This window comes from Neoarius graeffei, chromosome 24 (assembly GCF_027579695.1).
Source record: "Neoarius graeffei isolate fNeoGra1 chromosome 24, fNeoGra1.pri, whole genome shotgun sequence".
Lineage (NCBI taxonomy): Eukaryota > Metazoa > Chordata > Actinopteri > Siluriformes > Ariidae > Neoarius > Neoarius graeffei.
The window spans coordinates 13,592,499-13,620,242 of NC_083592.1; the positions used below are offsets into that span (position 1 = coordinate 13,592,499).

The window sequence follows — 27,744 nt, forward strand, 5'->3', positions numbered from 1 at the left end:
CCTCTCCCACGGCTTGCCATCATAGAGTGCCCACAAGTGAAAAATGTGTACATAAAGGGAAAGGCTGCAATAATAGAGCTTAATCCCGGCAAAACAAATAAAAAGTGTAAAAAAAAGTCACATTCCAGCGGAGCCTGTGCGAAACACGTCCTACATCTACCTCACTCCCACAGCGCCCCCAAATTAGAAAGTTTCCTGCTGTGCATGCGCAGAATCATTTCTTGGTTCACCAGGAAAGAGAAAGACGCGTTGAACACCCGAAAGGCTACCAAACCTTCATTAGATATTCTTCATGCATATTTACAAGAGAAAAACATACCAATGGACATAAAAAAGCTGGAAAAGAGACACGTCGGAGATGTAAAATTTTCATTCTAGCGAGCGACCTTCTGTGACAATTTGTAAACAAACATGGCCGCCAGGTTTGCTTCGTTAAATATGGAAGATTTTGAGAGAATTTTGAAAGATAAAGATATGTTGAACACTTGAAAGGAATTCCATCTATCACCACTTACTGTATCCTGTGCAGGATTGTGGGTAAGCTGGAGCCTATCCTAGATGACTATGTGCGAGAGGCAGGGTACACCCTGGACAAGTGACCAGATCATCACAGTGTATTCATACAGCATTATTTATGTACAACATATATTTACATACACTGTGTGTATATAATTTTTTTTCTATCCACATTCACTGGATATGAGCAATTGCACACTCTGATTGGCTACTCTACTACTAGGATATCAGCTCATATACCGTGAGTAGAGAAAAACAAAATGGTGGAGCATGTTGCTGAACCAACCGAGGACGAAATAAAAACTACTTGAAAACAAAATCCCAAAAAATACAAAAAAGTAACAAAATATGGAATGAAGGTATTTGATGGTACGAACATATGTCTTTATTTTTCAAGAATTATTATTATGGCATTTTTCACAAATTGCTTGTGTCATTTCACCAGTTTGTTTACATTCTATGTGGAAATGATTTTGTCAGACATTTTGTATAAAGTTTTTATTTATTGAATTTGCAAAAAATAAAAATACTCTGTTTTTCAAAATCCAGTGAATGTGGATAGAATAATACAGTTATTCCACTTAATCTCATCGTACATGGATTATAGCTGACTTGGTGCTGTGTGCCTCATCAGCTATCAGCTCATGTACGACTCAATTTCGTGGAATAACTGTTTTTTATATATATATATATATATAGACTTGTCCAGGGTGTACCCCGCCTTTCGCCCGTTGTCAGCTGGGATAGGCTCCAGCTTGCCTGCGACCCTGTAGAACAGGATAAAGCGGCTAGAGATAATGAGATGAGATGATATATATATATATATATGAGATGAGATGAGATATATATATATATATATATATATATATATATATATATACACTGTGTTTGTTATTCAAATTTCATCCAACTGACTTGCATCAAATTACCACCTGCTAGTTGAGTTTCCCTATATTGCATGACATATAATTCTGCGAGACATGAAGGCTTTAATCTATGGCTCATAATTTGCTTTAGAGGTCTGTAAAGAAGACAAAGCGGTCAAATTTTAAAAATCAAACTTTGGACAGACTTTGGTGTCTGTACGTATGTTCATGTTCCACACCTATAGTTTCGATAAAACATACAGTGAAGATAATTAACCTTGTTGTTATTTCATTGACTAAATATATGTTTTAGTGTATATGTTTAATATTACAATGTAACAGGACAGATGATATCTTTGTATGAAATAATTTAACAATTACTCAAGCATATATGCTACAGAGACTAAAACAATGATCTGTGGCACGTTCCTTAAATGTGTTGACAAACATTTTTGTCAAACACTGTAACAAAAAATTATTGTAACACTGTGCACTAGCACTTTATTCTTACCTCTCTACCTCTTTACACACATTACACCTGCTTTAGCTCTTGTAATATTTAATGTTTAATGATTACTACTTCTTGTTTGCACTATCTAAGCACCTTGATCCGTTGAGAAGGACATTTTGTTCTTCTGTGTAATGTGTATGTGGAAGAATGACAATAACGTTGAGTTGAGTGAGTTGAGATACAGCAAGAACTTCATTTACTCAACCAATCTAATGTAACAGACATTTAGTGTAAAATAACAGGAAAAGGTTTTTCAAATGTCATCCATCCATCCATCCATCCATCCATCCATCCATCCATCCATCCATCCATCCATCCATTATCTATACTGGTTATCCTTCAGGGTTGTGGGTTAGCTGGAGCCAATCCCAACTGCCTTTGGGTGAGAGCCAAGGGACACCCTGGGCAGGTCGCCAATCTACAGCAGGGCTCCAAATTATATTCATAGTATACATTTATATTATATAACTATTATATTGTTAATATAAATACATAATACTATATGTTAAACTATTATTACTATTATTATTATGTTTTATATCATAATTATCATTGATATAATTTTGTTAAAATGACTAGAGAACAACAAAATCAGGTAACATGGTCAGGTTATGTGTAACCTGCATTTTACACATTAGCACCTATTGTGACCGAATTTTATTTAAATTCTGCAGACTTCTGTAATAATGAGATAACAGTCGTGACAGAAACAGCAGTGATCTGCAATGGGAACTTATCTGTCTTCTTGAAAAGCAAATGAATCAAAATGTAAATGTGACGCACACACAGGAACAAGAGACAGACACAGGTGCGGAGCTGTTATTCACAAAAGCAAAATACAAAACACTCACGATAACAAAGGCACACAGAATAAACTGGGCTGAGCAGTGAGGCCGGAAAATGTCAAACGCAAGACAAAAAGCTGCACAAATCTCAGGCTTTTAATTAAAAAAAAAAAAAAAGCTCTTTAATATTGTCCAACACATGAATACTAATGATTAATTCATCAATATATTGCAGATGAAGGGAGAAGTCTTGAAACACATAACTGTATGAAGTCAAAATTTAAAACATTGTAGAACCAGAGCAGGTGGGTGGAGCACAGAAGCACGGCAGGCCAGAACTGAGTTCTCAAAAACTTTTATTTTTCGCTGTATGTGTGACTTTTCAGCTCATTCACTCTCTCACACGCGCGCACACACACATGCATTCTGGTTGGGAGAGAGCTCCCTTTCTCTGCTCTCTCTCTCCTTTTATAGGGCACGGTCACTGGGGAGGACACACAAACACAGGTTAATTCACGTCAAGTGCAGTGATTCTGCCACTTACCTTCCCTGACTCCGCCCTCCATTCACAGACCGACGCTTGACCATGCCCCCGCTGCCACAAACATGTATTTGTAATCCAGAAAAAATCATTTCTGCAAACATTTACCCAGTAAACTCTTCTTGTCAGTCCAACCATAATGTACATAAACAGTCCTATGCAAAAGTCTTAGGCACATGTAAAGAAATGCTGTCGACCAAAAGTGGCTTAAAAAATAATGAAATTAAATGTTTCAATGTAAAAAAAATACTATAAACAGTAATCAGTAAGCCATAATAAATGAAGCAATGTCAGTATTTGGTGTGAGACGACCCTTTGCTTTAAAAAACAAAAAAACAAAAATGTAGTCTCAGGTCCAATGAGTGGAGTTTTATGTGGAAATGAGCTGTAGGTTTTACTGAGCATCTTACAGAACCAGCCACAGTTCTTCTGGACACTTTGACTGTCACACTCGCTTCTTCATTTTGCACCAAAACCCAGTAGCCTTCATTATGTTTTCTTTTTTAATCTGAAGAGCGGTCTCTTATGGAATATGCTGCTCGGGTACAAACTTTTATTTCTGTAACATTTAATTTTGTGCTGGAAAAACCCCCCAGAACGTTTGGAACTCTAAAATGTTTTTGTACTGACTCGATAATGTCGAAGTCATAAAATAGAAACCTATAACAAAGTTTGTATGAAAAAAAATAATAATAATAGGGTGCCTAAGACTTGTGCACAGTACTGGATATGCATCTTTGCAGATGTATCTATTAAACCCTTAGGCTTCATATCCCAGATTATTAGATCATGCATCAAGACTTTTCTCTGTGTAGGTGTAAAGGCACACCAGTCCATCCAGCAAGTATTCACACACTCATTCACACCTCGGGGAAATTTATCCGAGCTGACTCACCTGGCATGTTTTTGGGTGGTTGGCGGAAACCCAAGCAGACATAGGGAGATTATGAATACTCGGCAACCTGAGCTCAGGAGAGAGCCAGTGATCATGGAGCTATGTGGTGGCAAAACTACCTGTTGCACCATCATGTCACGCCCAGGATATTATCTTTCCACCATTTTAACTAAAGGTTTATTGTTTGGAATCAGTTGCATTAACTTTATACATGCAGTTTCACAAAATGTATAAATTTGTCTGTACAGTATGTATTTCCTCAATTGGTCTTAGGTTCGAAGAGAGGTGGGTGTTTTTTTTTGTTTGTTTTAAGAAGAGAGACATAGGCAACACAAGAAATATGCTAACCCTACATGACACTGAGAAAAGACTGCATACTTTCATACCTTCTAGATTTTCTCGATTAGACTTGAAGTAATGTCTTGATGGCTTGCTGTACATCTTTAAGAAATATTTATTGAGTTCAGAATGCACCAACATGTATCCTTACCTTATAAAAGCTGCACTAGCTGCTTACTCACACACATTCTGCACCGACTACAAAAGAACCTGTTTGTGATATTTTAAGATCTGATTCAAAGCTCTCGTTTAGCTGCATCTGATTTTACTGATTTTTTGAAGCAGTTTAGCCTATCTCAAGCACTTCAGCCATTAAACAGTGAGCCAGAGAACATTTGCTTGCTCAAAAGATGTTCATCCATCCATCATCTGTAGCCATTTATCCTGTGCAGGGTTGCGGGCAAGCTGACGCCTATCCCAGCTGACTATGGGGAAGAGGCAGGGCACACCCTGGACAAGTCAAGTCAACTTTATTGTCAAATATGCTATACATGCTTAGCATACAGCACAGATGAAATTTCAGTCCTCTCTGACCCACGGTGCAAACAGGCAATGCAATAAATAAAAATAGAATAATTGAAATAAACAATATCTCATCTCATCTCATTATCTCTAGCCGCTTTATCCTTCTACAGGGTTGCAGGCAAGCTGGAGCCTATCCCAGCTGACTACGGGCGAAAGGCGGGGTACACCCTGGACAAGTCGCCAGGTCATCACAGGGCTGACACATAGACACAGACAACCATTCACACTCACATTCACACCTACGGTCAATTTAGAGTCACCAGTTAACCTAACCTGCATGTCTTTGGACTGTGGGGGAAACCGGAGCACCCGGAGGAAACCCACGCGGACACGGGGAGAACATGCAAACTCCACACAGAAAGGCCCTCGCCGGCCCCGGGGCTCGAACCCAGGACCTTCTTGCTGTGAGGCGACAGCGCTAACCACTACACCACCGTGCCGCCCGAAATAAACAATATAAACAGTATAAACACTCTAGATAAGAAATAGACATAGACTAAACACTCATACACACACACACACACACACACACATACATGTACATACACATGCCAAAGTGGCCAAATCATCACAGGGATGGCGTAACCTCCTGGGAACCAAGAAAAAAACCTGTCTCTCAATTTCTCTTTTATTGTGATTTCCTTACTAGGAATTTCCCAACAACCCTCTGAGTCACATGATTGGAAAGCCCAGAATGTACTCTTTACAAGACACCAGGATTCAAGTGAATAGCTTGAAAGAGTAACAGGGTGCGCACGTAAAACAAAGGTCAACTACAGAGGACACAAGTCAATGGGTTGGTTCTCAGGAGGATATATAGAGATAAACAACCATTCACACCTACGGTCAATTTAAAGCCACCAATTAGCCTAACTTGCATTTCTTTGGGGGAAACTGGAGCATCCGGAGGAAACCCACGCAAACATCATGTAAACTCCACACAGAAAGGCCACTGGGCTCAAACCCAGAACCTTCTTGCTGTGAGACAACAGCACTAACCACTACACCACCGTGCTGCCTACTTGTTATGATTCGTAAAAATTTTCATAGGTTTTTTGGTTGTCATTTCATGAGCTAATGTCATCTTTTATAAATAAAGCACTTTGGGATTTTGAAGTTAAAATGAAAAGTGCTATCTAAATACAATCAGAACGTCCTTCCCATGTCCTTAAGGCACATTGAGCAGCACCGATGTCTGTTTCTGTAAGCCCTTGGCCTCTTGCTTATTACATAGCTACACTGTCAGAAATAGGGATACAGTAGGAGTCAATTTCTGTCCCCCAAGGGACAATCTACACAAATGTACCCCCTAGGGTTTATTATTGGACCTCAAGGTAACTATGTATACCCTTTTAGGGCCAAAAAGGTACATATATATATTCCCAAGCAGTATATAAAAGGTACAAATACAGTACCTTATAGGGTACTGCCCCAATGACAAGCAATTTTACCATGGTTTACCACATGTACTTTATTTTCTAAGAGTGTAGGGTTACAGTGGGGAGCTGGTCCTCTGGTAACCACGAGAGCTTGACTCCCTACTCACATCTGTATTGCAGCACCTCAGCAGATGTCACCATTTTAATGACGGTCTTTGGTATGACCCAACCATGAGTAGAACTCACAACCTCCCAGTTGAGAAGTGAACACGCTAACCATTAGACCAACTCACGGTTATGTAAATAAGGATTAATATAAAATCATCTTTACAGTTCTATTAAGATACGTCACTATAGCCTGCTATATGTCAAAGCCCTTCCCACACCATTCATGGCATGTTTGGCAGCACCAATCTTTGTTTCATAGACCTCAGCCTCTCCCTTATATTACACAGCTAGGATTACAGTGGGGGGGCTAGTCCTCTGGTAACGACAAGAGTTTGACTTCCCACTTGCATCTGTATTGCAGCATGCCTTGCCAGAAGGCACCATTTTTACAATGGTCTTTGGTATGACCCGACCATGAGTAGAATTCATGATCTCCCGATCGAGAGGCGGACACGCTAACAACTAGGCCACTCACCTGCTATATGCCACTGAGATTTTTTAAAAATAATTCAATGCAGACATAAGAGTGGAGGTAAGTTGAGATTTCAATGTGTTTCAGAAACTGTGGTGCTATGCCTCAAGCAAATGCTGATTTGTTGAGCAGGGACATTTATCCAGTAGGGACCAAACCAGAACTAGAACAAAAATTGAAGCCGTGGAATGAGAGTGAGTTTTTGGATGAAGAGCAGGAATAATGGAACACAGGTTTCAGCATAATATGTATTGGCTTAAATGATCCTGATTCATTGAATATGACACTGCCTCCTAGTGACAGACATGTATGTGATCATCAGTGTATAACACCTGGACATGTTCACGGATTTGAAACATAAATCACCGGAAGTTAGCCATTGTATTTTCTTTCATACTGTTACTCATGCGCATCCTATTCTCGACTATATACACAAGACTCCAGGCTTTGCCTTGTGTCACTCCATTTAATATCAATGAGCATTTGCGGCAGTTTGTGGGAAGGCTTCCTATTTCCCACAAATTTCTACTTAACCTACCTCATGACACTAAGGAACATCAGCTACTACAACATGCAAACAAGCTCACTTAAGACAACTACTCTGCTTTCCTGGGGAATGCCAAAGCTATGGCAGCCATGCCTGAAGGTTAGAGAAGCAGCCTTGGGCCCAAAGGTTTGCTGGGTTGATTCCCAGGACCGGCAGGAAAAATGTGAGGGGAGTTGAGTGAATGAACAGCACTTCCCCTTCCCTCTGTATCATGGCTGAAATGCCCTTGAGCAAGGCACCTAACCCCCAACTGCTCCCTGGGAGCTGCCCACAGCTCTGGGTATGTGTATGTGTTCACTGCTTCAGATGGGTTAAATGCAGAGGAAATTCACTGTGCTTTTTATTATTATTATTTCTTTATTTAGCCAGGATTGTCCCATTGAGACTAAGTGTCTCTTCTGCCAGGGAGTCCTGGTCAAAATGGCAGCCAACAAAAAATTCCAGACACAGACAAACACATTAAAGGAACAGTCCACCGTACTTCCATAATGAAATATGCTCTTATCTGAATTGAGACGAGCTGCTCCGTACCTGTCCGAGCTTTGCGCGACCTCCCAGTCAGTCAGACGCAGTCAGACGCGCTGTCAGTCCTGTTAGCAATGTAGCTAGGCTCAGTATGGCCAATGGTATTTTTTGGGGCTGTAGTTAGATGCGATCAAACTCTTCCGCGTTTTTCCTGTTTACATAGGTTTATATGACCAGTGATATGAAACAAGTTCAGTTACACAAATTGAAACGTAGCGATTTTCTATGCTATGGAAAGTCTGCACTATAATAACAGGCATACTAACACCTTCTGCGCGCTTCGGCAGCGCATTGAAATCTGAGCTCCATATCAATGCGCTGCCGAAGCGCGCAGAAGGTGTTAGTACGCCTGTCATTATAGTGCGGACTTTCCATAGCATAGAAAATCGCTACGTTTCAATTTGTGTAACTGAACTTGTTTCATAACTGAACTTGTTTCAAGATTATTGATATGTACTTCAAATGTGAGCTTTTGGTCAAGCCAAATGCCACGATATTTGTAGGACGTAACCCTCTCCAAGAAGGTACCATCAAGTGTTGTTAAGTTACCATCAGGACATGATCTTGACCGTGTGAAAATCATATACTTAGTTGTATTTATATTTAATGCTAATTTTAACTGCAACAATGCATTTTGAATGGATATGAAGGCAGTTTGTAAAGAATCCAGGGCGTCTTGCACTGAGGAACTAACAGTGTATAAGATGGTATCATCAGCATACAGATGTACTTTGGCTGGATTTAGGCCTTTATCTATATCATTACTATACAAAGAAAACAGGATTGGGCCGAGAACTGACCCTTGAGGGACACCTGCTTTTATGGTAAGTAAGGGTGACTGATAGTTCTCTATTGCAACACACTGTGTCCTGCCTGCTAAATAATTAGAAAACCATTGTAACACTGGATTACTAAAACCTACTGCCTTTAGTCTATGCAACAGTATTTTAAAGTCAACTGTATCAAACGCCTTGGATAGGTCAACAAAAAGTGCACAACAGGATTTTTTAGTGTCCAAGGCAGAAATAAAATCATTTAAAACAGATGTTACAGCAGTTATAGTGCTATGACCTGGTCTGAAGCCTGATTGAGTTGAACTTAATATATTATTTTCAGCTAAGTAGTGTTTTATTTGATCACTGACAAGAGATTCAAACACTTTAGCTAAAGTTGACAACCTAGAAATGGGCCGGTAGTTATCTAAGATAGATGGGTCACCCCCTTTTAAAAGTGGTAGTACTTGAGCCGACTTCCAAGATTCTGGGATAGACCCACTTGTTAAACTAAGGTTAAAAATAGCAGCAATGGTATCAGAAATTAAAAGTGCAGCAGTTTTATAAAAGAATGGTTCAATTTGATCAGGACCTGCTGATTTTTTGATGGAGATATGAGTAAAATAAAAAGGACAAATGTTAGATGAAGTACATATGTGGTCAGTGTTTGTTACAGCAGTACTGGTCTGAGTCATAACCCCTGCATTTATAAAATGTTCATTAAAAGCGTTCACAATGTTTTGTTTCCCTATAATTTCCCCCTTGCTACATGTAAGAGAGTTTGGAAGGGTAGGTGGCGTAATTGTACCTTCAGTAGATTTGATCAGCTTCCAAAACTTTTTAGGATCATTTAAATTTTCATTTATCATTTCAAGGTAATAACCACTTTTTGCGTTCTTTACTAATCTTGTGCAGCGGTTTCTAAGAGTCCTGTAGTCCAACCACAGCTTGGGGTCATTATGTTTCTTAGCATTTGCCCAAGCCCTGTCCCTTTCTCTAATGGCCACAGCAATGTCATCTTTAAACCAAGGATTGTTTTTACCACTTATTCTAAAAGATCTCATTGGGGCATGTTTGTTAATTAAAAAAAGAAAAGTTGATTTAAAAAAGTCCCAAGCCTGTTCAACATCAGTCATATTGCACACATAATGCAAATCACTATGAAAAACATCGTGCAGGAAAGCCTGTTCATTGAAATGTTTGTAGTCCCGTTTGAAGACATATCGTGGAATAGTTTGTGGAGGCTTACAATTCCTGACACAAGCAGTTGTGCAATGGTCACTGCTATCATTACAAAATGTACCAACAGCAGTATATTTATGCGGGGTGTTTGTAAGAATGACATCTAACAGAGTCGACTTGTTCATGTCCTTTGTATTAATGCGAGTGGGCGCATGCATTAATTGCGTGAGGTGGAACGTGTCGCAAATGTCCTTAAGTGCGTTTGATGTTGTGGACAACCAGTCCCAGTGTACATGTGACATGTGGCTTGAGTGTACATGTGACAAGTAAAGGCTTCTTCTTCTAGTTCAATGAATAGCTTTTAGTTAGCCAGAGGATTTATCACCACAAAGCTCAATGACGTTCTCATTCCAGGGCGTGCGTCAATCTCATTGTACAAGAGTAGACTAGTGTTTATTATTATTATTATTATTATTGTATGTTTTCATGTCTGTAATTATTTTTAACTGCTTTTTGATCCCAGATCGCCTTTTTTGAGGAAGGGCAGAATGTGGAAAGTCTCTCGCACCAATGGGGCTTTGAAACCTCTGATATTGAACAGCTCGGGCCTCAGTGAGTAATATCCCAAAACCTGACACTACAAAGATGATCTGAGAAAAGAAGAACTTTTGTATATTTAAATATTTTTCAGCTTAATGAAATCTTTGGTGAGACAGTAAACATTAGACACTTTATTGTAGTATCGTTTTGGGCCAAGTTGTATAATCCCAAGTCTAATTCCAGCTCAGTGATGATCTTGGAGAAATCTGGAGCTCTCTTTAAGGCTTGAACATGAATAATAAATGGATATATGGACAAGTGGGCAGCACATTTGACTGTGTTATTGGCCTTGATAGTGTCTGATCAATGATGTTCACGCTCCTCTGCAGTGAGTTTTTCATGCCGGGATTGGTGGACACACACATTCATGCCTCGCAGTACACATACTCTGGTACACACCTGGACTTGCCACTTTTGGATTGGCTCAATACATACACTTTTCCTATGGAGTCGCGTTATAAGGATCTGGACTTCGCCAAGGACGTCTATACCAAAGTTGTGGTGAGTGACATCAGCACGATTGACTAAATAAAAAAGAAATCACTATGGCATGTGCCTTTATAGGACCATAATCAGTGATGGGGTGGTGTGATAATGCAGTGTTACTGTTATCATGCTATTTATAATAAATTCATTGTTTTCCTATGACTGCAATTCCCCAGCAATTCGCCAATATATTTATTAACGAATAACACATCATACTTGTTATCCCTTTGTAGTTCCATGTGATGTTGTGGAACAAGACGATGAACCATGTTCCCATTATCCCTTACATTATACCAGTCTTTATCAAAACACTTGTTTTCTCACTACCGTCTCCTTTTTACTTCTCTTGAAGTTAATCAGACAAAACAGTGCAGCTTGTTATGTTACCAAGAAACCGTAAAACTCTACTTTCCTGTAAGTAGAGTACTTAATAACTTAAAGTTATACTTTAAACTTTACCACCAACTGTTACAAAATGCTGACACTGGAGACTCCTCCTAAAAATGCTAAATAAACATCTCCTCACAGGAAGCTTGACCATATTCACAATTACACACAAACCTTTAAATCTGTTCATGTGGAACATCTGAACTACAAGTCCCTGTGTATGTTTTTACTCTAGAAACAATAATGTATTACCATGAACTCATTAATAAAACAACTTGTAATTTGCCCTGCAGCTGAAACAACCATCAGAGCTGCTGTAATGGAAAATTCATCAGTATCTTCTGTAGTACTTTTGTTTTATCATCTAAGCAATTGTCTATGAAAATCCCAACAAGGAACTGTGTTATATTTACACTTGCAGTGTCTTGCAAAAGTATTCATCCCCCTTCATGTTTGTTCTGTTTTGTCGCATTACAAGCTGGAATTAAAATGCATTTTTAGAGGGTTAACAACATTTGATTTACACAACATGCCGGCCACTTTAAAGGTGAAAATGTGTTTTTTTTTTTTTGTGACGCAAACAATAAGATAAAAAAACAAAAATCTGGAGTGTGCATAGGTATTCACCCCCTCAAAGTCAATACTTTATAGAGCCACCTTTTGCTGCAATTACAACTGCAAGTCTCTTGGGGTATGTCTCTATTAGCTTAGCACAACTGGCCACTAGGATTTTTGCCCATTCCTCAAGGCAAAACTGCCCCAACTCCTTCAAGTTAACCACTCCAGTATAGCTTTATCAGTATATTTAGGGTCATTGTCCTGCTGGAACGTGAACCTTTGTCCCAGTCTCAAACCTCTGGCTGACGCAAACAGGTTGTCCTCCAGAATTGTCCTGTATTTTGTGCCATCTATTTTTCCTTCAATCCTGACCAGCTTTCCTGTCCCTGCAGAGGAAAAATATCCCCACAGCATGATGTTGCCACCACTATGCTCCACTGTAGGAATGGTGTCCTCAGGGTGTTGGGTTTGCGCCACACATGGCATTTCCCACGATGGCCAAAAAGTTCAATTTTTGTCTCATTTGACCAGAGAATCTTCTCCCATGTGTTTGGGGAGTCTGCCACATGCTGTTGGGCAAACTCCAAATGTGTTTTCCTTTTTTTTTTCTTTAAGCAATGACTTTTTTCTGGCCACTCTTCCATAAAGCCTCACTCTGTGGAGTGTACGGCTTAAAGTGTTCCTATGGACAGATACTCCCATCTCCACTGTGGATCTTTGCAGCTTCTTCAGTGTTATTTTTGGTGTCTTTGTTGCATCTCTGATTAATGCCCTCCTTGCCCGATCTGTGAGTTTTGGTGGGAAGCCTTCTCTTGCCAGGTTTGTACTGGTGCCATGTTCTTTCCATTTTGCTATAATGGATTTAATGGTGTTCCCTGGGATATTCAAAGTTTGGGATATTTTTTATAACCCAATCCTGATCTATACTCCTCCACAACTTTGTCTCTGACCTGTTTGGAGGCTGCTTGGTTTTCATGTTGCTTGCTTAGTAGTGTTGCAGAGTCAGGGTCCTTCCAGAACAGGTGGATTTATACAGACATCATGTGACAGACACTTTGATTGCACACAGGTGGATCTCATCTCATCTCATTATCTCTAGCTGCTTTATCCTTCTACAGGGTCGCAGGCAAGCTGGAGCCTATCCCAGCTGACTACGGGCAAAAGGCGGGGTACACCCTGGACAAGTCGCCAGGTCATCACAGGGCTGACACATAGAAACAGACAACCATTCACACTCACATTCACACCTACGGTCAATTTAGAGTCACCAGTTAACCTAACCTGCATGTCTTTGGACTGTGGGAGAAACCGGAGCACCCGGAGGAAACCCATGCGGACACGGGGAGAACATGCAAACTCCACACAGAAAGGCCCTCGCCAGCCATGGGGCTCGAACCCGGACCTTCTTGCTGTGAGGCGACAGCGCTAACCACTACACCACTGTGCCGCCCAGGTGGATCTTAATCAACTAATTATATGACTTATGAAGTGAATTGGTTGGACCAGCTCTTATTTAGGGGTTTCATACGAAAGGGGGTGAATACATATGCACACTCCAGGTTTCTGTTTTTTCATCTTAATTATTGTTTGTGTCACAATTAAAAAAAAAACAACAAAAAAAAACAATTTGCACTTTCAAAATGGTAGGCATGTTGTGTAAATCAAATGGTGCTAACCCTCCAAAAATCCATTTTAATTCCAGCTTGTAATGCGACAAAACAGGGGGGTGAATACTTTTGCAAGACACTGTATATAAAGAAAGCAATTTTTATTTAATTACTTACTGAGAAAACTCCTCCCGAAACTATCTATTCTGATCTCAGGCATAAACTGAGATTCCTAACATTTAAATAATTTAGCTGAATATTTGTTAGATGTTGACTTATCCTTCATGACTGGTGACTGTTTATGTATGTATTGCAGACCCTAGATGAATTTAGGTGTATTATGAACCTACATTATGTGTGTGTGTGTGTGTGTGTATTTAGCTCACAAAAGAGCCCTCAAGTCTCAACATTCCTGCGACCAGATGTGTTTTTCTATTTTACTTATGCTTCTTTCTCACTGATTTGTAGAAAAGAACACTACGCAATGGCACCACGACTGCATGCTATTTTGCTACTATACACACAGACGCTTCACTGCTGCTTGGACAAATTGCAGGTACCTCCAGTATACACATGTGCGCGCACACACACACACACACTTTGACTTTTCAACCTTTGGAGTTTGCCTGTTAAATAAGAGTGTACAGTCTTGTTTGATTGGATTATTATGCAAGACAACACCGAGCTAGTGAGTTGACTTCTGTCCAGATGTTATAAAGGAAACAGCCACATATATTTTATTTGGTTTTGCAGAAAGATCATGATTTGTGTTACTATTAAATACAGTGGTGCTTGAAAGTTTGTGAACCCTTTAGAGTTTTCTATATTTCTGCATAAATATGACCTAAAACATCAGATTTTCACACAAGTCCTAAAAGTAGATAAAGACAACCCAGTTAAACAAATGAGACAAAAATATTATACTTGGTCATTTATTTATTGAGGAAAATGATCCAATATTACATATCTATGAGTGGCAAAAGTATGTGAACCTTTGCTTTCAGTATCTGGTGTGACCCCCTTGTGCAGCAATACAGTAACTGCAACTAAATGTTTCCAGTAACTGTTGATCAGTCCTGCACACCGGCTTGGAGGAATTGTAGCCCATTCCTCCGTACAGAACAGCTTCAACTCTGGGATGTTGGTGGGTTTCCTCACATGAACTGCTCGCTTCAGGTCCTTCCACAGCATTTCGACTGGATTAAGGTCAGGGCTTTGACTTGGCCATTCCAAAATATTAACTTTATTCTTCTTTAAGCATTCTCTGGTAGAACGACTTGTGTGCTTAGGGTCGTTGTCTTGCTGCATGACCCACCTTCTCTTAAGATTCAGTTCATGGACAGATGTTCTGACAGTTTCCTTTAGAATTTGCTGGTATAATTCAGAATTCATTGTTCCATCAATGATGGCAAGCTGTCCTGGCCCAGATGCAGCAAAACAGGCCCAAACCATGATACTACCACCACCATGTTTCACAGATGGGATAAGGTTCTTATGCTGGAATGCAGTGTTTTCCTTTCTCCAAACATAACGCTTCTCATTTAAACCAAAAAGTTCTATTTTGGTCTCATCCATCCACAAAACATTTTTCCAATAGCCTTCTGGCTTGTCCATGTGATCTTTAGCAAACTACAGACGAGCAGCAATGTTCTTTTTGGAGAGCAGTGGCTTTCTCCTTGCAACCCTGCCATACACACCATTGTTGTTCAGTGTTCTCCTGACGGTGGACTCATGAACATTAACATTAGCCAATGTGAGAGAGGCCTTCAGTTGCTTAGAAGTTATCCTGGGGTCCGTTGTGACCTCGCCAACTATTACACGCCTTGCTCTTGGAGTGATCTTTGTTGGTCGACCACTCCTGGGGAGGGTAACAATGGTCTTGAATTTCCTCTATTTTTACACAATCTGTCTGACTGTGGATTGGTGGAGTCCAAACTCTTTAGAGGTGGTTTTGTAACCTTTTCCAGCCTGATGAGCATCAACAACGCTTTTTCTGAGGTCCTCAGAAATCTCCTTTGTTCGTGCCATGATACACTTCCACAAACATGTGTTGTGAAGATCAGACTTTGATAGATCCCTGTTCTTTAAATAAAACAGAGTGCCCACTCACACTTGATTGTCATCCCATTGATTGAAAACACCTGACTCTAATTTCACCTTCAAATTAACTGCTAATCCTAGAGGTTCACATACTTTTGCCCCTCATAGATATGTAATATTGGATCATTTTCCTCAATAAATAAATGACCAAGTATAATATTTTTGTCTCATTTGTTTAACTGGTTTCTCTTTATCTGCTTTTAGGACTTGTGTGAAAATCTGATGATGTTTTAGGTCATATTTATGCAGAAATATAGAAAATTCTAAAGGGTTCACAAACTTTCAAGCACCACTGTACATGTGGTATGAACCTCACTCACCATTTATGGACCTTTAAAACACTGGTTTATCAAGCTGGATGTGAATGGATTTATTTGCACTTGTAAATCGTTTATACGAGCATTTACACAAGGAATTTACTCCACAAAGATCTTAGAATTTAAAAAACCCCAACAACCCACATTCGCATCCTACTCATGAACTAAAGTCTAGGCTAAACCTCGATTGAAAGGCTTCATATAATTTGCGATGAGTTACTGCACTCTTATAGACTGATTACACTGTCAAGTTTAAATAGCTTGTGCATTTCAGTTACACATGCAAAGTTTGTGAAACCTTTGCAAAAACTCAGTCATTTCATATAAATGGCATTAACCGAATAAATATTAAATTTGAAAAAGAAATGAAAGTAAGCACACTCCATAAATGAAGACAAATAAGATCAGTGACTACAATAAATGAAGGTGTATAAAAAGAGGACAAGCTGTAAGGACGATAAATGATAGGCAATTTATAAGGTGTATAAACTGGTTCCATTTTCTATTGCCAGCATTTTATTAGAGCCAGCACTCAGTCACTGATAAGTGACTGATCTGGTATGTCTCAAGCTGCAATGTACCATATACACTACCATTCAAAAGTTTGGGGTCACTTTGAAATTTCCTTATTTTTGAAAGAAAAGCACTGTTCTTTTCAATGAAGATCACTTTAAACTAATCAGAAATCCACTCTATACATTGCTAATGTGGTAAATGACTATTTTAGCTGCAAATGTCTGGTTTTTGGTGCAATATCTCCATAGGTGTATAGAGGCCCATTTCCAGCAACTATCACTCCAGTGTTCTAATGGTACAATGTGTTTGCTCATTGCCTCAGAAGGCTAATGGATGATTAGAAAACCCTTGTACAATCATGTTAGCACAGCTGAAAACAGTTGAGCTCTTTAGAGAAGCTATAAAACTGACCTTCCTTTGAGCAGATTGAGGCTACATCCACATGACAACGGCAACGAGATGTTATTTAAAAATATATCGCGTCCAAATGGGCAACGATCAGTAAAATATCAGGTCCATATGGCAACACAACGCTTGCTGAAAACGATGCAATACACATGCCACACCTCTAGGGGCGCTGTAAGACGGTCCCTTCGGAGACACCAGAACAATAGAAGTAGTAAGGACGCATGCGCATAAACTATTATGCGCGAGACTTCATATTAGCCACAAAGTCAGGAAAATCTGTTCGTAAAATTACATTATAATGACCAAATACAATGAAAAGTATTTTTCCAGTCTCACCTGTGAAAGGTAATCCCATGTGATCTCGTTTGGACGGCAAACCTGTTGGTACAGTTAAACGCAGCTAATCTTTATTTTCCGCTTTGACCTATCCAATATGGCGGCGATGATGACGTATGATTCTACGCGGAAGGAGGCGTCTTTAGTGGTCCGGAATAAATTGAATGCTACACGTTGATGGATTAATTTGTTGTTTCTCACCTGTGAAAGGTAATCCCATATGATCTTGTTTGGACGGTAAACCTGTTGGTACAGTTAAACGCAGCACATGAATCTTTATTCTCCGCTTTGACCTATCCAATATGGCGGCGAGGATGACGTATGATTCTACGCGGAAGGCGGCGTCTTTAATGGTCCGGAATAAATTGAATGCTACACGTTGATGGATTAATTTGCTCTTCTACGCCCTTTTTGAGGAATGTATTGTAGGACTTAAGCCCACATCTGAAGAGGTGAGATCGCTCCTTTTTTTTCCCTATTTTTGCTGGCGGGATTGACTCTGCCCTAAGGGCAGAGTCTCTCTCACTTTGCACCATTACTCAATAAATATTCACAGTGAAAATATTTTGTAAGCCCGTTTCATGAACCAAGTTATAGGATTTGTTGACAACTCGCATCGAGTTCGTTACACTTCTACCCGGCGTGAAGCACTCACAGTCATGTGGTTGTGACGTCATCGTAAACAAATCCGTTCTACTCATCCAGACAACTTCACAACGGCAACGTTGCCAGATCTTTCCACTCTGGAACCCGTTCTCAAAAAGATTACGTTTTGGGCACCCAAAACGCCGGTGCCGTGTGGACGCCAGGCCTAAACGATAAGCAATTGTATCGGAGTCACCTGAATCCGTTGCCGTGTGGACAGGGCCTGAGTTTCTGGAGCATCACATTTGTAGGGTCGATTAAATGCTCAAAATGGCCAGAAAAATGTCTTGACTATATTTTCTATTCATTTTACAACTTATGGTGGTAAATAAAAGTGTGACTTTTCATGGAAAGCACAAAATTGTCTGGGTGACCCCAAACTTTTGAACGGTAGTGTACACCCAACATGCTGCATGACTCTCTATGAGTCCCTGCTACCTTTCCAACACAGCATCAGAGAGGATGTACCGGTACATGAGAAATTTCTGCCCAAGGATCACAGTGTTTTGAAAAAATTGTACAACGCTTTTAGGGACCATGGTCGCCTGGGCACAGCATATATTTTATTTCTCCATTTTCATACCAAACTATTGACTGTTGACGTCATGAAATTCACATCTAATTTACCTTTTCACTTTCTGTAATTCAAGGCTGTTAAATAAAAATCAAAGATACCATGCACTGAGAGGCTCCGGTTGAAATTATGGATTCTCTGAGGTGGCTGGCATAGCGCTATTTTGTGAAGTGTGCAGTCACTGAAGAGAATCCATAATTACCGGTGCCTCTCAGTGCATGGTATATTTGATTTATATCCCTCATCAAAAAATTCCAAACTAAAAGTGCTAAGATTGAATCTCGGCATTAACTCACTGGAGGCAGTCATGTTTGCTGTTTACATCGGTGTGACCTTCGACCTGTGTATGTGCAATGTTCCATGCTATCACCTGCCTCGCTAGGCATGATCATGATACGTAGGTCTACACACACAGAAATGCTCGCGGAGCCACAGATGACTTGAGTCAGCCATATAGCTTGAAATTGTGATGTCAGTTCATGGTATATCCAGAATATACCATGACTAACTCACACCATACCCATTTTTAAAAATTTTTGACATCACGAGATACACTGCTTAATCAATAGTGGAACTACAGTACCAGTCAAAAGTTTGGAAACGCCTCTAATTCAGTGGTTTTTCATTATTTAAAAATTTTCTGAATTGTAGATTAATACTAAAGTCATTGACATTATGAAGAAATATATATGGAATTATTTGGTAAACAAAAAAATGTTAATAAACCAGAATATGTTTTATATTTTAGATTCTTCAAAGTAGGCGCCTTTTGCTTAGATGACAGCTTTGCACATCTTGGCATTTTCTCAGTCAGCTTTACGAGGTAGTCACCTGGAATGGCTTTCAGTTTAGAGCTGTGCCTTGTCAAAAGTTAATTTCTTGAATTTCTTGACCTCTTAATGTGTTTGAGACCATCAGTTGTGTTGTGAAGAGGTAGAGTTGGTATACAGTGAATAGCCCTATTTGAGTACTGTTCTAATCCATATTATGCCAAGAACTACTCAACTAAGTAAAGAAAAACAACAGTCCATCATTACTTTAAGAAATGAAGGTCAGTCAGTCCGAAAAAGTTTGGGATGAGTTGGACCACAGAGTGAAGGCAAAGCAGCCAACGAGTGCTCAGCACCTCTGGGAACTCCTTCAAGACTGTTGGAAAACCATTTCGAGTGATGACCTCATGAAGCTGATTGAGAGAATGTCAAGAGTGTGCAAAGCTATAATCAAAGCAAAAGGTGCCTTCTTTGAAGAATCTAAAATCTAAAACATATTTTGGTTTGATTAACATTTTAAAGTTTACTAAATGATTCCTTATGTGTTGCTGCATAGTCTGGATGACTTCAGTATTAATTTACAATGTAGGAAAAAAAAAAAAAACATCGAATTTGAAGGTGTTTCCAAACTTTTGACTGGTACTGTAATTTACGTCACGTGAGCTGTCCTTGGCCAATCCCTGCACGCGAATTTTCTGATGAAGGATATATTTAACAGTTATTCCACGAAATCGAGTCATATGTGAGCTGATAGCTGGTGAGGCGCATAGCACCGAGTTGGCTATAATCCATTTACGACGAAATTGAGTGGAATAACGGTTTTATTCTATCCACATTCGCTGAATTTTGAGAAACAGAGCATTTTTATTTTTTGCAAATTTGATAAATAAAATCTTTATACAAAACATCTGACAAAATAATTTCCGGTTAGAATATAAACAAACCGGTGAAATATTTTTATTCCATATTTTGTTGCTTTTTTGTATTTTTTGGGGTTTTGTTTTCGAGTAGAGTTTTTATTTCGTCCTTGGTTGGTTCAGCAACACGCGCCGCTATTTTTTTTTTCTACTCCCAGTATATGAGCTGATATCCTAGTAGTAGAGTAGCCAATCAGAGCACGTGATTGCTCATATCCAGTGAATGTGGATAGAATAATTAAGATTATTTATGTCAGACAGGAAATTCATTCTGCCTGCTTTCAGTGCAGTAATTTGCACCACAGTATTTGCTGTTCCACTCCTGAGCAAGTGGTAAAGAGTTTTCTGAACTTCCAGAAAAAATCCACACTGAGACACGTTCAATATTTTATCCTGAAATACTTGTGATATGTTTACTGGTTATGTTTTGGTTGGTACTGTATTTATGGTATTCCCATGAGAAACTAATGGTTGTGTGCCACGCTGACATCACACAGGGACACTGACGATGCAGTTTAATATGAGAAAAAAAAAACCCACAAATGATCTCAAACATAAATTATAATGGTAAGTTCCTAAAAATTGTTAGTGCCTCAAAATAAAAGCGCAAGAGCTTCTTTTTTCACCATTTTCCAGCAATTTTTAATGTTATAGTGCAGATGACTAAATTCCCAGAATGCAATACAACTATACAGCGCAGTTTCACTGAGTTCTGGCAGAGACTCGGATCGGCTAAGATGTTAGCATTGAAGTTGAAGGTTTGGAAGCTAATCTGTTTGAGCAGAGTGTACAGATGAGGATGTGAAAGAACTGGACAGATTAAAGGACTAAAGCACTGCTCTCTTTACGTAGAGGTGAAGCAAAGAAGCAGGTGGTAATACTGCATCACTATCAGCAAGTCATTGAGCAGCATTGTCAAAAACGCCAGGAACTACCTGTGCCCATGAGCTTCAAGTTGTTACTGACATTTTGGATCTGAAAAGTGATCTCATGGTATTTTTTGGTGCTTGTCCTGCAGATGACCTTGGGCAGAGGGCTCTCATAGGGAAGGTGTGCATGGATTGCAACAGCATGTTCCCAGACTATAAAGAACTAACGGAGGAATGCAAAGCCGAGACAGATCGGTAAGTGTTATTCACAAGACAGCTAAGATATGCTGTTTAAGCCATTATTCAAACCTTATCTCTCAATAAATAAACACAGTAAATGCTCATACATTCTCTCATATTGAGAGGAAATGTTCATCATGTGAAGGTGAGAGGGAATGTACATTTTATACCTTTGAAGTCAGGTTCACATAATGGCCTAAACAGCACACTTACTGGTTATTATTAAGCTAGAACACTATAACATGACTATCAAATGATCATGAATATCTTTCCAATTGTTTCTAAAAATTATATATTTTTTTAAACAGTTTTATCCATGAGCTTCTCAAGAAAAAGGTAAAGTGCTGAGTTACTCTCACAAAGCAATAAATACACAATAATAGAACCATAAGAATGACATAAGGAGCAATAAACCTGCACTAATTATAGTAATCAGTGGTCATTGACCTGATACCTACTTCTCAATGACTAACCCCTCTTTTTGAGCTCGCACGGAATCAGAAGCGCTTCAGTTTTCATTACCTCCACAGACATGTCAACTCAGTAAAAAATTAAATTCTGTTGAAAGACAGTGCACTTTATTCCTCTCATCTTAATTCACATGATGTGCATATTATGCAACATTACATAATATCTAATCTCCATAACAGGATGTTGGTTATCTGTGCAAATTCACATTGCACTCTGCCCAGATTTAGTAGTAGTCAAGTAATTGTATTTGTACAGCACTTTTAACAACAGACATTGTCACAAAGCAGCTTTACAGAAAAATAAGGACTTTAAATATATGAGCTAATTTTATCCCTAAAAATGTATTTATACCTGATAAGCAAGCCTGTGGTGACGGTGGCAAGGGAAAAACTCCCTGAGACAACATGAGGACGAAACCTCAAAGGGGAACCCATCCTCATTTGGGTGATGACAGATAGCGTGGTTATAAATCACTCACTTCTACAACTGTGTCCAAATAGTTAGAAAGTACAACTGTGTAACCAGGACATATTATAGTTTTAGCATGAAGTCGATTTGGTTGAAGTTATCAACTGTTCATTGATAGAGAGTTGAGTGCAAAACTGTTCATGACAAATGAAGTCCTAAAGTTATCACGGTGATTGTAGTCCTCGGCCATCATAGCAAAACTGTAAGTGTCCAGAACCATCTTCTAAGTGCGTCTTTCGACTGTCCATATGGGGCCGTCCTCCACAGGAGCAATGTGATGAGACTCCAGCCAGAAGTAGGGCATCAAGATGGATCAGGCAGGTCTGAAAAGCAGGAGAAATAAGCATCACTGGTATCTCAGGATCGACATGTAACTCTGCTAAAGCAGGGGTTCTCAACCTTTTCTGCTTTAAGGACCACCTATTCATACTTGTAACGAGTCGGGGCCCATTATTAATGGGATGCAACATCACTCCCTGTTACAGATGAGAGCCCAGGAATTAAATAAATGCAATAAAAACAAACTGGTTTTAATTGAGAGTATTATATTTAAAACTGTATGGATTCGCCAGAAGCCAAACCATGCATGCAGGGCATTCTCAGTCAAAAGGGATTAATGATCCAAAAGTGGAGTCTGGTCAATTAACACAAGAACTTATTGCCATGTTTGTGTACAGCAAACAAGCAAGTTATTAAAACCAAGAAGTACACTCAAAAGAAGTGGATATAGAAACCACTCAATGGAATAAATCCTTACATGCTAACAAAGAAGGATTTTTCCTATGAGTTGAAAAATTATCCATCCATTGAGGTCCCTGACATCTCAAACTACCTGGTGCTGCAGACATCGTTCTACACGGACACACAGATGAAAACCTGGAAGAGCATGGAGGAGGACAACTTTTTATATGTGGCTGGGTTAAGGATCTAGGGATCAGGACACTACAAGATAAACGGTGGTAGATGGATCTAAGTGCAGGAAGAGTGTTTATTAGCAGGTGCGATATTTATAAAAACAAAACACAAATGAAAGCAAAGCAGAATCATAAAGCAAAGTATTTAAACAGCATTATAAACATGGCTAGAAACAAATGTGGTAGAGATAATGATAATACTTCGCAAAGCCTCTGTGAAAACAGCGTCTATATCTGCATGTGCTGATTGCGCTCAAATCAGTATCAGGTGTTTCCCATAACAGCTGGGTCCCAAGAGCATGCACAACGCGCTCCGTGAGTGAGCGTGGCTGCTTGAGCTCAAGCGCGCAAAGACGTAACAGTCAAGTGTTCACCTGCTGTGTGACCACAACTTTTAGCTCACATATATATGGCCATGCATCGTCACCAAAACACCTTATTTTCATCGATAACCCATTGCAAAGTATCATGAGCTGTAGTGTGACCGTAGCTTAATGAGGCGTATGTGATGTCGGATGCAATCCAGCAATTGTACCCTAGTACGAGTAAAAATTAGCTTCAAATTGAAATAAAATTTGCGGCCCACTCGATGGCGCTTCGCGGTCCACTAATGGCCCATGGCCCAGTGGTTGAGAAACACAATAATAAATAACTGCTAGCAAGCTTTTCAACTTTAACTGAACCTAACTCCTACATTCACACATACATCATCCTACAATGCTATGCAGCATATATAAATGCTGAGCAGGCCCAAATGAAATTGATGATGTTGAAAGAGAATTCTTTATTGAAGCAGGAGCTTCAGGCACTAATTATTTTAAACTGGCTGTGTTTCAATCAGAAAAGTGAGCTGCATTTAAGATCCATGAGAAAGATAGTAAATAGGGTTGGGAAATGCGGTGACATTACATAGACAGATGTGCATTTGAGAACAGTACAAGCCTATGTTTTTTTTTCCTTTAATTTATCACTTGTTTACATGTCTTAGTTTGTTTTAAAGGTTTATACTTTTATTGCATCATATCAGGACTCCAATTTTGCCAATTCAGCCACATTTCAAAATGTCATTCCAGTTTAGCAATTCAAATCAGTGTAGTAACTGTACAAATCCAATAATGCATCTGCAGAGTTTCAAAGATGGCGGCATGGTGGTGTAGTGGTTAGCACTGTCACCTCACAGCAAGAAGGTCCGGGTTTGAGCCCCATGGCCGGCGAGGGCCTTTCTGTGCGGAGTTTGCATGTTCTCCCCGTGTCCGCGTGGGTTTCCTCCGGGTGTTCCGGTTTCCCCCACAGTCCAAAGACATGCAAGTTAGGTTAACTGGTGACTCTAAATTGACCGTAGGTGTGAATGTGAGTGTGAATGGTTGTCTGTGTCTATGTGTCAGCCCTGTGATGACCTGGCGACTTGTCCAGGGTGTACCCCGCCTTTCGCCCGTAGTCAGCTGGGATAGGCTCCAGCTTGCCTGCGACCCTGTAGAACAGGATAAAGCGGCTAGAGATAATGAGAGAGAGATCCCTTCTTTTAAAATGTTATTTCTTATATTTTTATTTTCTCTGTTTTATCTATGCCCTGCGATAACCTGGTGACTTGTCCAGGGTGTACCCCGCCTCTTGCCCATAGTCAGCTGAGATAGGCTCCAGCTTGCCTGCTACCCTGTAGAACAGGATAAGCAGCTACAGATAATGGATGGATGGATGTTTTATCTATGCCCTGCGATAACCTGGTGACTTGTCCAGGGTGTACCCCGCCTCTCGCCATAGTCAGCTGGGATAGGCTCCAGCTTACCTGCAACCCTGTAGAACAGGATAAGTGGCTACAGATAATGGATGGATGTTTTATCTATATCTAGTTTTTTAAACGTTATTACTACATATATTTGTACTATTCTGTCTATATCTCTAATTGATTACTATGTATAGTGTCAGGTATGCAAGCAACAGATGGAGGTTAAAGCAGAAAGGAGTTTAATAAGGCAACCTGGCAGACAGTCCAAATCGTTATGCAAAAGGCAGATTCAAAAACAGGTAATGGTCAGCAGAGGCACAAACAGAATAGAAAAGGCAGAAGCAAAACAGAAAACTCCAAAAATAGAAACAAAAAACAGAATAACAGTACAGGCATGCAAAGGTTTGATAAAGTCAGATCAGCGGTCACTGAGTGTCTACTTTGCAACGAACACATGAACTGAGAGTCCTTACATAGTTGAGCTGTGATTGTGGCTGTTATCAGGAACAGGTATGAGCCAGCAATAGTCAGGAGACTGAGTGGTGAAGTGCAGGATGAATGTTGTAGTCTGTGGTGGCAATATTTGAAGGTGTGACTGAATTCTGGGAAGCGGAGTCTTGAGTGCAAGCAGGTGCACATGTGACGTATAGCTGCTATATTTTTATTTTTGGCTCAGCCTTTGGCTGAAGCCTATAGAGGTACCTGTCTGTATGTGTATGTTTAACTGAGGCTACGTTTACACTAGACCGTATCTGTCTCGTTTTCTTCGCGGATGCACTGTCCGTTTACATTAACCCCCCTGAAAAAGCGGGGAAACGGGAATCCGCCAGCGTCCACGTATTCAATCTAGATCGTATCAGCTCCGGTGCTGTGTAAACATTGAGATACACGAATACGCTGTGCTGAGCTCTAGCTGGCGTCTCATTGGACAACGTCACTGTGACATCCACCTTCCTGATTCGCTGGCGTTGGTCATGTGACGCGACTGCTGAAAAACGGCGCAGACTTCCGCCTTGTATCACCTTTCATTAAAGAGTATAAAAGTATGAAAATACTGCAAATACTGATGCAAATACTGCCCATTGTGTAGTTATGATTGTCTTTAGGCTTGCCATCCTTCCACTTGCAAGTAATAAGTGATATGCGCTGGGATCTCACACACAGCGGCTCAGTCCCGAATCGTGGCTTGTTCACTTCACTCACGCGCTCTGTGGGCTGCGCAGGGCCGGAGTGCGCACCCTCCAGAGGGCACTCGCTGTTCAGGGCGAAGTGATTTGGAGCGCAGGATGCCTGCGGAGCCGAGCGTATCCGCGTATTGGTGTTGCTGTGTGCACGGCTAACGGTTTTAGTGTAAACGCGAATCGTTTTAAGAACGTTAATCTGATGATCCGCTGATTCGACGTAATGTAAACGTAGCCTGAGTTTGAGTGTGTTTAAGAAGGTAATTGGCGTGCCAGCCTCAGGTAGCGATTGCACAGTCAAGGTGTGGTGCCACTGCGTACTCACTATGTAAGTGCCATGTTACATAACCTCAGTCAGCAATAATCCTCTATGTCTGAGTGGTCTAGTGCGCTGTCCAAGAATACTATAGCATCTATCTCCCAATCAGACAAAGGCTGAGCTCAGATCTGCACAGGTCTCTAGTTGTCTTGATATTATCTTATGTAAAGCACTTTGAGCTGCATTTCACATATGAAAAGTGCTATATAAATAAAGATTATTATTATTATTATTATTATTATTGTTTGTGTGTATGTGTGTGTCAGTATGCTGTTGTAAAGCCAGTGGTGACTCCACGCTTTGCCCTATCATGTTCCTCCTCCCTGCTCAGCAACCTGGGAAAGATTGCTAAGAACAATGACCTTCACATTCAGGTAAGCCTCTTAAAACACATGCAACCACACTCTCAGGCAATGCAACTAGGATCTAGCTGTCTTGAAAACCATGTTATACAGACGTGGACATTTGTTGGTACCCTTACAGCTCATTGAAACAATGCTTCATTCCTCCTGAAAAGTAATGAAATTAAAAGCAGTTTTCTCATGTATACTTGCATGCCTTTGGTATGTCATAAAGTAAACAAAAAAAGTGTGAAATGTTTTATTGTTTATTTTACAAAGATATTCTAAAAATAGCCTGGACAGATTGTTTGGTACCCCTAGAAAAGATTACAGGGAGTGCAGAATTATTAGGCAAATGAGTATGTTGACCACATTACCCTCTCTATGCATGTTGGCCTACTCCAAGCTGCATAGGCTTGAAAGCCTCCTACCAATTAAGCATACCAGGTGATGTGCATCTCTGTAATGAAAAGGGGTGTGGTCTAATGACATCAACACCCTATATCAGGTGTGCAAAATTATTAGGCAACTTCCTTTCCTTTGGCAAAATGGGTCAGAAGAGGGATTTGACGGACTCAGAAAAGTCAAAAATAGTGACATATATTACAAAGGGATGGAGCACTCTTAAAATTGCCCAGCTTTTGAAGCGTGACCATCGAACAATCAAGCGCTTCATTCAAAATAGTCAACAGGGTCGCAAGAAGCGCGTTGAAAAAAAAAAGGCGCAAACTAACTGCCCGTGAACTGAGGAAAGTCAAGCGTGAAGCTGCCAAGATGCCACTCGCCACCAGTTTTGCCATATTTCAGAGCTGCAACATCACTGGAGTGTCAAAAAGCACAAGGTGTGCAATACTCAGGGACACGGCCAAGGCTGAAAAACGACCACCACTGAACAAGACACACAAGATGAAACGTCAAGACTGGGCCAAGAAGTATCACAAGACTGATTTTTCTAAGGTCTTATGGACAG

General features: G+C 40.1%; 1 protein-coding gene across 1 annotated transcript in view; it reads left to right on the top strand.

Annotated features, from left to right (window-relative positions):
• gda (guanine deaminase) overlaps positions 1-27,744 on the top strand; it is a 68,196-nt gene that overhangs the window by 21,518 nt on the left and 18,934 nt on the right. The window contains exons 2-7 of the mRNA XM_060906741.1: positions 10,548-10,636; positions 10,954-11,125; positions 14,131-14,218; positions 21,264-21,369; positions 21,663-21,690; positions 26,700-26,807. Of these exons, the coding sequence (XP_060762724.1) occupies positions 10,548-10,636; positions 10,954-11,125; positions 14,131-14,218; positions 21,264-21,369; positions 21,663-21,690; positions 26,700-26,807 (591 nt within the window). The remainder of the gene's footprint in view (positions 1-10,547; positions 10,637-10,953; positions 11,126-14,130; positions 14,219-21,263; positions 21,370-21,662; positions 21,691-26,699; positions 26,808-27,744) is intronic.